The 13284-nt window shown below is 41.3% G+C and overlaps 1 protein-coding gene and 1 long non-coding RNA gene across 3 annotated transcripts in view; one reads left to right on the forward strand and one right to left on the reverse strand.

The window, feature by feature from the left end:
- Positions 1–781: 781 nt before the first annotated feature.
- Positions 782–5903, reverse strand: LOC115777462 (uncharacterized). 2 transcript variants are annotated; one of them, XR_004019630.1, is made up of 7 exons: positions 5694–5903; positions 4531–4580; positions 3867–4139; positions 3454–3740; positions 2949–3166; positions 2025–2183; positions 782–1528 (listed from the first exon to the last, which is right to left on the reverse strand). It is a non-coding gene; the product is annotated as an uncharacterized LOC115777462 (long non-coding RNA). The 2 variants fall into 2 exon arrangements; XR_004019631.1 differs by lacking the exon at positions 3867–4139 and having other exon boundaries at positions 784–1528; positions 5694–5888.
- Positions 5904–6843: 940 nt separating this feature from the next.
- The window catches only part of LOC115777456 (junctophilin-1-like), a 95099-nt gene continuing 88658 nt past the window's right edge, over positions 6844–13284 (forward strand). The window contains exon 1 of the mRNA XM_030725362.1: positions 6844–7404. Coding sequence (XP_030581222.1) covers positions 7026–7404 — 379 coding nt within the window. The 5' untranslated portion in view covers positions 6844–7025. The remainder of the gene's footprint in view (positions 7405–13284) is intronic.

Here is a 13284-nt window from a genome sequence, read left to right on the forward strand (position 1 = left end):
AAACATGTTTTGGAGAAGTACAGTCGTACTGAGTTACAGGGATCTGTCCCTTCATGTTAGCGCTTTAGCTAAACCGAGCAGGAATTATCCTGTTTTTGACTGGTGAATATTTACAGGATATTTAAGGAATATTCTGTCTACACACTGCTTATGTATAACAGCTACTAAACATAAGATAAGAGATAAGATAAGAGAGTGTTTATTTGTCACATGCACAGTTATACACAGTACAATGCACAGTGAAATGTATTTTGTACCTGCAACCATATATACACACACATATAAATAAGAAGAATAAAAAAAAAAAAAAAAAAAAAGTAATTCACACTATACACTATACTCTATATACTATACACTATACACACTCTTATAAATTATAATATTTACATTGTGCAATAATGGTCCAGTTAGGGCTCAGAGTTGAGCAGACGGATGGCTTGTGGGTAAAAACTCTTCTTCAACCTTTCAGTCTTAGCCCTCAGGCAGCGGTAACGCCGGCCTGATGGGAGCAGGGAGAAGAGAGAGTGTCCGGGGTGGCTGGGCTGTTTTAGGATCTTCATGGCCCTCAGCCTGCACTGCTTGGTGTAATGCAAAGATGTGATATTAACTTGAACAACACATAACCCTTTAATTGTTGAACAAACTGAGTGTTTTATGCAGCTTGTAAATTGCAGCTGTATTAAGTTCTGTCCCAGATAGCAAAATGACTCCGCCCCCGATGTGCCACTGACTCCGTAACGGACCCGCAAAACCGGTCCGTATCGGAGTCCACTTGCACAGCGGGACGGATCAGTAACGGATCAGGATCACGGTTGAGGAACAGATCAGGACCGGATACAAATCGGACCCGTCCACGTTTCAGGTTATCCAAAACGGATCCTTTACGGAGCCGTCTGTGGAAAAACTGATCCGACACGGATCCGTTTTGAATCCGTTCATATAACAGCTTATTTTGGCCAGAATATTTTCAGGATCCCTTATTAAAAATTGCTGTAGCCATGCTAGCTACAGTTAAAGCTAAAATATCTATTTGGACATGAAGACTGATTTTAGGGAAAATGAAAAATCTTTAACAATTACGGCATCCTTATCTAAAGCCTAATTTTCCATTTGAATAACAAGATGAGCATATGAGTATTACAAAAATAATGGGATCATAAATGTATCAAGAATACTGTTTATTTACTATAAATCCTTTAACACTTCTTTATTCTTTAACAAAATGCAGTAAAGGAAAAAGTAAAATGGCAAAGAAAGGAAATACTATCACAAATTAATTAAGCAGGTGATGCATTGATTCATTACTGTACTTCATTAAAACATTAACAGACAAATAACTGAAAGATAACCATTTTTGGAACAATAACAGTAACAATAACAAACTGAAGTCCTCAGCATTGATTCGGGATGGTAACAGGAGGACGCCGCCTTCTTCCTCTGTCTGCTGCCAGATTGAACCATCGTATGGCATGTTTCCGAATCTCCTCTTCTGTGGCAGCACGGGACACGTGGGTCTTTCTTACTGCATCTATACACACAAGGTATATGTTATATGAAAGCTTTGAAATCTTTCCAGCAGCTTGTTGAATCTATACCATGAAGAATTAAGGCAGTTCAGAAGGCAAAAGGGGGCTCAACCTAGTGCTGGCATCATGTACCTAATAAAGTGGCCAGCAAGTGTAGCATGTTGATTGTAAGCTTTGGACATAGTGGGGAAAAAACTCCAAAAATTTACAACTCATCTTTAATATTTAACAGCATCAGTTATTGCCAATCAATGCAGTCATGTCCGGGTATCCAACTATGTACCACAGAGGAACATCACAGATCTCAAAGGGGAGTTTTTCATTTGAAAGAGTGCTGTGATCAGTGAGTGGAATAAAGGTACACCTGAAAACTGTCCTCCAAAGCCCATAACTGGCATTATCAATGAAATGATACAATACGACTCTCAGAGTTAAAGATTTGTGCTTCATTAAACCATGACAATCAAATCATTTGCAAAATCTATTACAATTACTTACCCAAGAGTACTGTTTTTGATGCCATCTGGGAGAAACCTCCCTTTCCATTGGCCCCTGTCCAATTTATCTTCTGTCCAATGTCACTGTGGAACATGCGGGAAAGAATGTTCCATGTGATACTTCTTGCATCAGCCCCCCGATGGCTGCCAGTGAAGAAATCTAAAAATGGAGAGGAAATAATGGGAAAAGTTTAAACACATTTCACAAAAAATAAGTTGCAGGCAATTAAACACAACAACAAAAGACAGCTTCATTTGTATTTGAGTTATCAAAAAGGTCCCGTGTGCCAGCTCAAATGTGGGTATATAGAAAAATTAAAAAATAATCATTTTACATTTTTCCTGAAAGGGCTATTCATTTTGCAATTCTTACTACTTATCCCTGGTCAAAATGGTAATATGAAAGTACAGAGTCTGCATAAAAGCACTTTGTGCTGCTGGATGGTCTTCCTCACTTTTATGACAGGTGCTTTAATTAATTTTACCAGTGCACATAAAACAGTTTAATACTTTTATTAAACATAACTGATTGTTGTCAGTGTGATTAAATATAAATTCACTTCAGCTGCACAGCCAACACACATAAATGCAAACATACTTTGTAAATTTATTTACACGTATTTCTCACATTTCATTTTAAAAAGTTAGGAATGCCATTTGAGTTAAGTGGAACATTTCCTTATTCACAAAGAAGCATTTCCAGTCTTTCAGTGAGAGATACAGATTATCAATTGAACACGGGTATTGGCAAATAACCACATCTTATCCGGACTGTAAAAACCTGGATCTGGCTGTTCGTAATATTTAACATTCAGCTTTTCATTATAAACAGCATCATTCGTATTATACAAAACCATGACATTGACAAAAGTGGGATTTCTTTGTGTTGAATGTCAAGTAGAATGGTAATCAGATGAAAACTCACCACACTCTGCTTCAGGTGAGAGTTAGCAGGATCTTTGAGCCATTTCTCAAAATTCTCCACTTCCTCCATTGATTGTAGTGGAAACTGTACAGGGTCAGGTATTTCTCTTTCTTGGACAGTTGAGTTCAGCTTGTTGGTCAGATAGTTTACTTTGGTGGTTAATTGGTCTTGTTGGTGTTTAATGTACTCCAGTAAGCTCAATATTTGAACTTCTGCAGCTGTTGGAAGAAGAAATGAGACAAATTTGCTGTAATCTTTTCCAATAACTGGATTACATGGCAAATGGCTATAGTGTAGTATTCATATTTACAAAGAATACAATATACCGATTATTCAAGCTTTACTGTATACACTTTTGGAAAAATCAGTGTACATTCAGGAAGAAATGCATTGTTGCATTCGATGAGTTTATTTTCACTTGGATGTTACACTGAGAATAACTGAATTTGTGATGTAATTATCAGTCATTGAAAGGTGAATACTAGCTGTTTAAGAGATTGCTTACCAGAGCAGGTAATTGTGTCTGAGCCATACCGTCCCCCTTTCCAAGTAGGCCTGTAGACATGGCTTGAAGAAGGAGTTGGCTCATCTCTTGGTCTATTTTCCATCTGGGCAAGCAGTGGTGGTGATGGAGTTTTTGCAGAAGAAGCAATTGTGTGGATGCTAGCTCCAGTGAAAGGTGGTGGTTGGATAACTGGAGCAGGTGGTTGTAGTGGGCGTCTTACTGCAGCTCTGGCTTTCCTTTTCAGGTAAACTTCTTCTGTGTCACTGTCAGAGTCCCCAAAGAAATGACTGTCAAGCAGAATAGAAAAATAAAAATACTTTAATCTTCATTTGTCATTATTAAATCATGTATTTTTTTACTTTACTCAAGCTGTACACTACTCTAATTGCTTTCGAATTCTGTGATTTGAATACCATCCATTCTCTTCTGCTTATCCTGTTCAGGGTCACTAAAACCAGCACCGGTTTCAGTGTCTAGACAGTGTGGATTATCAGTTCCAGTGTGACTTTCATGAAAATGCTCTTCACTGATGTGTCCATGGTCAAGGTTCCTCTCTGTTGTCATCTGAAAGTCAATTAAATTTGTGGCGTCATCCCGCATTTGTTTAAGTCGGTTTTCTACGTCTACACGGGCCCTCCTTCTTAAGGTGGAGTTGGAGACAGGTAGAGTCTTTCTATTCATTTTATCTAAAAATAAAAATTTTAGAAACACATTTTTGTTATTATTCTGAGACCAGACAGGATTTTAAAGCAGGCAAACAAGCCTCAACCTAGACCACAGGACAAAACATTGAAATGACAGAACTTACACATTATAACAGAGAAGAAGCTGTTATAGCCACTTATACTGGCAATAACAGCTATTTTTTTTAAATGAAGAATATATTATAACAGTCAAAGCTTAACGTCCATTACAGTTGCTTTTTAAGTACAGATGTGCGTGTGCAAGATTTCTGATAGCATATTACAAGCTCAGGTTTCCCTCCCCTTGTAACACACACATAATATTTCTGGCAGAAATTATTTGCAGTTTTAGAAAAAGTGTCTAAATGAACTCTAAGATTGAATTTTGGCTTACTTCAGTGAGGTAGCAGACAAGGTGGAGGGGGGAAGGCAGGCTGAATTGATCTGTAACAGAAGACATAAATAAAATTAATGATTATAATGATGAAACTACAGAAAATCTTTCTTTTTGTGGCATGTTGGATATTAAACTTTGGTAATTTAAAGTATTTTAATTGTATCAATAGGGACTTTCAGTAAGTCAGAGTCCAAATATGCATTGTGGAAAAGTTTAAGGTCAAGCAAAGACAATAAATAGGGTTCATACACTTTCAACGCACAGGAGTTGTTGAATTTACTCGCGAGAAGTGAATACCTACGCTTGGGGAATTTGCAAGGATTGTTTTCTTCTGACTTAATTATAATTCCATACTGGTCTTATCCATTACTGGAATTTGCGGTTTTCTAGCCAACCAGCCAACAATAATTAAAGCCCCAGTCTGGCCGGTTAAAAAAATGTGACCTCCTAAAGGTCCGCTCACTCTCTCACAGACTGTCTTCTGGGGAGATGCTCATATGCAGACGTGCAGGTTCGTTTCCATCTCATAAGATAACTATTCAGATATTTTTTAAGGCAGTTACAGTTTTAAGCAGTTTCAACAACTGTGCCCCAAAATCAAGCACTTTTCAATCCTTGAAAGGACAATTTTAAAATGGAAGCATTTTCAAGGATAAGAAAAAAAGAATTAAATTTGAATCAAAAAGTCTTAGCAGAGACATAACTAAATCCATTTCTAAAGCTTATTAAATACTTTACAGCAACACCTGAAATCGTGAGACCCACTTTAACCTGATGGATGCTCTCAGATTAAATTTGGAGAACAATAGGCTGTGTTAGCTTAACTTTACCTGCAGTCAGTCCTGGAGAGGCTCAATGAAATCCTTCATGTGCTCAGTCTGCTGTAACATCAGCTACCTGGACAGTTAACCAAATCACATCGCCTTCCCCACCGAAATAAATCCCGGAGGAGCTTTTTTTTTTCTTTTAACCTCACAGCTTCCCGCTGTGTTAGCTAATAGGCCAGTAGCTAATGTGCTATAAGCTAACTCCGCTGCCACAATCTCACATTTCTGAATAAAAAATAAATAAAACCTTAATTATCTCCTACCAGGATAACTTTACTGTACAGGTAAAGCCATGAATGAAGAATATTTAACAGAACAGCTTACAGTTCTTACCTTAGAGAAGCTCTGCTCCTGCGCTCCTTATGACAGCAGTCGTTGACTTTTGAAAAAGAAAAAAAGAGGGGGGTGGGGAAAGGCGCGAGTTTGCTGAAGGGCTCCGCCGTGGAGCCGTGGCGGAGCCGCGTTTTGATAATCCGCTGTCAGTAGGTGGGGCGGGCCCAGTCCGGAGAGCAAGAAGGGTGGGGCGGATCGGCTGACTTGAAGGCGGATCCGCCCCGAAGTGTTTTGCTATCTGGGGTGTTTTTCCTATACCACAATATACTATACTTATATAATATACTATAAATACAATAATGGTACCTCTTGCAATCAGATTCAACCCCTGCAAAAGAGTGTGATGATGCTGAAAAGCACCGGAGCACAGGATGATTTTAATCACTGATAGATGATGAGTGGCAGTTTGCAGCAGCGCGCTGAGCAGCCGTCAGGCCAGCCGCCTCTTAAATTTTCCTGCACTTCTACCCTGAGTTTTACGGCAGTGCTCCTCCTTCGTTCTGATTATTATTAAACATCCAAAAATAAACCTGTAATAATTTTATTTTTCTCTATCCGTCCATGCTCCTCCTTATGTCATTGTTTTATAAAACACTATGACACATCACACATTATATTATCCATTTTAAGACAAAGATAGTGTGTGTGTGTGTGTGTGTGTGTGTGTGTGTGTGTGTGTGTGTGTGTGTGTGTGTGTGTGTGTGTGTGTGTGTGTGTGTGTGTGTGTTGGGGGGGTCGTGTTATTAAAGTTTCAGCAGCATTTTTTTCAAAGCCAGATGTGTTTCTTTACTCTTCATTTATGATTCACTTGGATTAGAAATTCATTCAAATCTTCAACGTGAGCTGCATTACTCTGGAGCTCCTTTTCACTTGATGTGAGTCCAAAATAATAATAATAATAATAATGGAAAAAGAAATGTACACACACACACACACACACACCCTGATGTGTCATAGTGCTTACACAGCTGTGACATATATAAATGACAGTTACACGTTGTTGTTGGTCAGCAGGAGGAGCACTACCATAAAACTTAGCGTAGAAGCGCAAGAAAATGTAAGCGGCGGCTGGCGTGACCGCGGATCACACACGCAGCTCACTCGTGGAGCGACTATGGCAGTAGAGGCCGCTTGTCACGCTCCCACGTCCCGCTGTAAGTTACCGACCTCCGTCTGCCGATGAGTCCTGCTGCCATCACAGCTGTTCCTTCACATCTCCGCCTAGAAGCCGCAGTGTTTCCTGGGCTGCACCGTCAGCTTTACACCGCTTTTAAGAACAATCCACTGAAACTCATCAGAAACTGCTGAATAATACTTAACGTCAACTTCTGGATGACGGGCGGTCGATTCGACTTTGATGATGGTGGCACCTACTGCGGAGGATGGGAGGACGGCAAAGCCCACGGCCACGGTGTGTGCACCGGACCCAAGGGCCAAGGCGAGTATACCGGCTCCTGGGCGAATGGTTTCGAGGTGGTTGGCGTTTACACCTGGCCCAGTGGCAACGTGTATCAGGGTTACTGGGCGCAGGGGAAAAGACATGGACTCGGCATTGAAACCAAAGGAAGGTGGATTTACCGGGGAGAGTGGACTCACGGGCTCAAGGGCCGTTACGGAGTCAGGCAGAGCCTGAACTCTCCGGCCAGGTACGAGGGTACCTGGAGTAACGGCCTGCAGGATGGGTATGGTGTGGAGACGTACGGTGATGGAGGTAAGATCATGGTGCCAAAACACTGTGTATGTGCGTGGACTCTGTGACCGGCCAGGTGCTGAACTTAGAGTTCTGCGGTCAGGCTGAAACCTCTGCGGGTACAGCATTCATTTGATTCATATGTTAAATAATAACCTCGTTAACTCGTCATCGTTGTGGAAGTGTGTGTGTGTGTGTGTGTGTGTGTGTGTGTGTGTGTGTGTATGTGTGTGTAACGTGACCGCAGACTTAACCTGACCCAACACGTCAAAACTTGAAATAGCAGTGAGATCTATTTATTGGTTTCTGTGGCCATGGTGTGTGCTGCTTCTCAGACTCATCTCAGTGACACAGTCTGTGTTTGTGAATGTCTGAAAACAGGGATTTTCACCCAAACCAAAGGCTGCTGAAAGTGGGGATTTCACAGGGCTGACACACTTTGTACAGTTGAACTTGGAGAACATGAATTTTTGTAGCCATCAACTCAACAAAATGAGCAGGTAAAATGCTTATCTGTACACTATATTTGAAAAGTAAGCCTACAATGATCCAGAATTGCATAAGCAGAAAAATATGCATGGATCTGTAACTTGCCTGGATCATACACTGCACATAAAATATTGACTTAGCCACCTTGACATCACCCGTTAGTTCAGACCTCAGAACATTACCATGTAAACACACTCTACTCTGAGGAGTATAGTATGAAGGCAGTTCAGCATAGGCACACTTGGGTAACAATGAGACAACTTCAAAAACAGGAAGGGTTCACAGGTGGAGGACACTCACATTTTCCCCTCCTCATCTTTTCTGACTGGTTTTCACTAGTTCTGCATTTGGCTAGGGTCAGTGTCACTGCTGGGGGCATGAGGTCATACCTGGACCCTATAGAGGCTGCACAGGTAGTCCAACTCCTCAAGAATGACCCATCAATATGTACAGTTGCCAGAAAGTTTGCTGTGTCACAGAACACTCAGAGCATGGAGGAGACTGGCAGTTCCTCTAGGAGAGCTGGACAGGTCCTTAACCCATCAGCAGGACCGGGATCTGCTCCTTTGTCCAAGGAGGAACAGGATGAGCTCTGCAGAGCTACAACAGGACCTCCAGCAGGGACTGGTGTGAATGTCTCTGAGCAAACAATCAGAAACAGACTTCATGAGGGCGGCCTGAGGGCCCAACGTCCTCTAGTGGGCGCTGTGACATCGGGCAAGGGGGAACTGGCAGGTCCACCACTGTGCTTTTAATTGATGAGAGCAGGTTCACCACACGTGAAAGGGTCTAAAAAAGCCATGGAGAATGGTATGCTGCCTGGAACATCGTTCACCATGACTGGTTTGGTGGTGGGTCAGTGATGGTCTGGGGAGACATATCCAGAGGCTAGGCAGCAGCACCCTGACTGCCATCAGGATGAAATCCTTGGACCTGTCAGACCGCATACTGATGCAGTTGGTCCTCAGTTTCTGCTGTACAACAATGCTTGGCCTCATGTGGTGAGAGGATGCAGGCAGTAAATGGACTGGTTCTTATATAGCACTTTCTACTCAAAGCTCTTTATATAACATGCCTCATTCACACACACACACACACACACACACACACACACACTTCCTTCTACAGCTGAGTGCTTTCTGTCTAACAGTCACACACATTCATGCTCCAACGGTTGCATCAGAGAGCAACTTGGAGTTCAATATCTTGCCCAAGGATACTTTGGCATGCAGACTGGAGTGATGATAAAGGAATTGATAAATGCAATAGAAAGCCTCTGGGACATTATGTTTTGGTCCATCTGATGCCACCAGGTTGCACCTCAGACTCTTCTGGCAGAAATGGTAAATGGACTAGTTCTTATATAGCGCTTTTCTACTCAGTATGAGCACTCAAAGCGCTTATACAACCTGTTTACATTCACCCATGCACTCCCATTCATACAAGCACTTCCATTTTTATGAAGCTAAGTGCTTTTAATTAACTAACATTCACTCACATTCATACTCCGACAGAACGGTCGGAGAGCAACTTGGGGTTAAGTATCTTGCCCAAGGATACATTGGCATGTAGCCTGGAGTAGCCAGGATTCGAACCGCTGACCTTCCGATCAGTAGGTGACCTGCTCTACCTACTGAGCTACAGCCACCCCAAACTGCAGAAAGCAGTTTTATTACAGTAGAAGTCTTTGTGAAAGTGCTGTAACTAAGTTTAAGGATCTAATTCCTTCATTGTTATGCTCTTCAGTGCCAACACAGTGCAGAGCAGCTACCTAAACTCTGCTCCCAGTGAGGTTGATTATCTCGTCAATAGTTTTACATCCTCACTGCGTACGACTTTGGATACTGTGGCTCCTCTGAAAAGGAAAGCTTCAAATCAGAAGTGCCTGACTCCGTGGTATAATTCACAAATGCACAGCTTAAAGCAGATAACCCGAAAGCTGGAGAGGGAATGGCGTCTCACTAAATTAGAAGATGCTCATTTAGCCTGGAAAAAGAGTTTGTTGCTCTATAAAAAAGCCCTCCGTAAAGCTAGGACATCTTACTATTCATCATTAATTGAAGAAAATAAGAACAACCCCAGGTTTGTTTTCAGCACTGTAGCCAGGCTGACAAAGAGTCAGAGCTCTGTAGAGCCGAGTATTCCTTTCACTTTAACTAGTAGTGACTTCATGGATTTCTTTACAAATAAAATTTTAGACATTAGAGAAAAAATTATTCATAACCATCTCAAAGATTATTCTTCATGTTCGGCTGCTTTCAGCACTGCTGGTATTTGTTTAGCACCAAGATGGAAGCTATTGATGATGACATGATACAGGACACGGAAAAACACAGACAGTATACACACAAGGTGACGAGAAGCATCCGGGAGAACAGACTCACACTGAAGAGACAACGGGAAGACTTGACAACGGAGGACGGAGACCAAGAACCCATAACACACCTACAAAACAAAACTCAAAGTACGAACCACTCAGAACACTGGGCAACTAACCCAGGACCATGACGTCTGCTCTCAGACTGCTGGCTTACTTGTGGTTCCTAGGATACTTAAGAGTAGAATGGGAGGCAGAGCCTTCAGCTTTCAGGCCCCTCTTCTGTGGAACCAGCTCCCAGCTTGGATTCAGGAGACAGACACCCTCTCTATTTTTAAGATTAGGCTTAAAACTTTCCTTTATGATCAAGCTTATAGTTAGGGCTGGATCAGGTGACCCTGAACCCTCTCTTAGTTATGCTGCTATAGGCCTAGGCTGCTGGGGGGGGTTCCCATAATGCACTGTTTCTCATTCACCTTATTTACTTTGTTTATACTCCACTCTGCATTTAATCACTAGTTATTATTAATCTGTCTCTCTTCCACAGCATGTCTTTTGTCCTGTCTTCTTCCCCTCAGGGGTGCATGTTCTGCCACGTTTGTGCCCTTTGGCTTCTGTGTCCAGACGGGGAACCGTCCACACTCATACGTAAAGGATCAGCTGTTAAAGTGCCGTGGAAACGCAGGCCCGTTCTTAAGCGGTTTGTCGGCTTGTTGGAACCGGCCCCAGCACCGGTGGTTGTTTTGACCCATAATTATTGTAGGGTCTTTACCTCACAGTATAATGCCCCTTGAGGTGACTGTTGTGATTTGATGCTATATAAATAAAATAGAACTGAATTGCACTGAAGCTGAAGGAATACGAGGAGACCCACCTCAGCCCTCAGGCACCTCTCACCATGGGCAACTCTAGGGAGAGGTGTCTAAATAAATAAGAGCTGTGAATCATTTTAGGTTGTTGTGAGATCAGAGTGATAATAATTTTACTGATTGAACAGACATTGGTGATTAAACAGCCTGAACAGTCAACTGAAATCCAATCAAATTTGTTAACATGGTTTCTGTTAGGAGCTTTTTTATATCAAAAAGTCTTCATGGTTCTAGAATGTGCTCTAAATGCTGTGCTGTGAAGCTGAAGCAGAAGGTGCTGAGTCTGAAACTTCAGTCAAACCAAGTACGAGAAAGAAGAAGAGAGAAAAGAACAACAAACCGAGGAACACCAAATTCTCTTCTTATTTAAATCACTCATATTTAGATTACAAAACGCACTGACAGAGCATTCAAACTGCTGCTTCAAGGTTTCAGCTTTGCACAGTTTTAGTGACATAAGAGATGATGCACTGTGCAAACGTTACACACTAACAGCATCCTTTACTCTTTGGTCCATATTGTGAAAGAAAAACAGCCAAATACCCTCTGAGCCGGCAGAAATCATAACAGTTTCACAGTTATGCACAAAAACTCACAGATCTATAAATCTTTACTGAAACCTCTAAAATATGAGCCACTGTTTTTGTGTGTGTGCGTTTTTTTTAGACATCTTTTTTCCAGAGTCTAGTTTTGTGCTTTCAGTCTGACTCTGCAGGCTTCTGCCACATTGCAAAGTAGCTGCTTGGAGTTATGTTTGGCCATCCAACAGACTTCACAGTGTCTCAAGTTACTTCAGTCTTTTAAAATAGAACATCCTGACATTTTACAGCTGAAAATACCAGAGCGCTCCTAACAGACTACGAGAACCGTTCTATCACCCAGTGATGCACACTGGCTGTAGTTTTACAACCACAGCTGCTGTCTCCACCTTTGTGACTCAAACACCTTCAGACCAACACACAGGTGTATGCTCCAGGTGTGGCTCAGGCAAACATATCTAACTGCTGTTACTAGTTACATCCTTCTAATAAAAATCTAGTAGAAATGTTAAAGTATTTTAGGAAGAGGTCAGTGTGATGTGAAATTATTTCAAAATCAATTTCACTAGACCAAAAGCTGTTTAGACTTTTGGTGTCTTTACACTCTGAAGCCATAATTTCAAACCTGTCAACAGAATAACAGCTATACAAGAAGTATTTTATTTTTGTAATCACTGTCTTTTTATTAAAGTTTGTTTTCCTTTATATATACAAATAAAAAAACAACAAAAAAATAAATAACAGTAGGCACAAAAGAACCAAATATATAATAATATCACCATTCAAACATAACCCAAGAAAGAAAGATAAATAAGAGAAAAAACAAAATAATAAACCAATAAATGATAATAAATAAATACAAAGTAACGCCATTCAGTCCTACCCAGGTCACTGCCATAGGTCTACACATTTCATCCTTACCTCTAGCAGGAGCGGGGCTTGTATTTAAAAAATGAATTCATCTGAAATATTACTGTATAATTTGGAAAGCGTCAAGAAAGGGGCCCCATATGTTTTTCAGTTTCCCAATAGAGTGCTGAAGAGAGCATCTGATTTCTTCCAGTTTTAAACATGACATGAGGTCATATAACCACTGCTCATGTGTTGGAGGGGCAGCGCCCTTCCAACTGATTAGGATTGTACGTCTCGCTAGCAAAGAGCAAAATGACAGTGACTGTCTTTTAGAGGCTCGTAAGGGCAACTCCTCGTCACTAATGCCAAAAAGAGCCAGGAGAGGGCTAGGTGTTACTCTGAGGAACCTGGACAGAGTGTGAAAAACATCTGTCCAGAACTGATGCAGACTGGGACAGGACCAGTACATATGAACCAGTGTGGCCTCAGCAGTTTTGCATTTGTCACAGTATGGGGTGATTTCCTGATAGATACGGGATAGTTTGCTTTTAGAAAAGTGGGCTCTGTGTACCAGTTTAAACTGAATAAGACAGTGGTGCACACACAGAGAAGTTGTATTAACAAGTTTAAGTATGGAGGCCCATGTCTCATCTGGAATGGTCATGTTCAAGTCTTCTTCCCATAAAGTTTTAAGTTTGGATGAGGAGGTGTCTGTACAGGACTTCACAGGTCGGGTTCAGTAAAAAGATGGTTTCTAACAACGTAAACTCTGGTAGAGAAACTGAGCCTGAAAGAAAAGACTGAATAAAACTTCTGGCTTGTAAATATCTAAAAA

This window comes from Archocentrus centrarchus, unplaced genomic scaffold (assembly GCF_007364275.1).
Source record: "Archocentrus centrarchus isolate MPI-CPG fArcCen1 unplaced genomic scaffold, fArcCen1 scaffold_54_ctg1, whole genome shotgun sequence".
In the NCBI taxonomy this organism is placed as follows: Eukaryota; Metazoa; Chordata; class Actinopteri; order Cichliformes; family Cichlidae; genus Archocentrus; species Archocentrus centrarchus.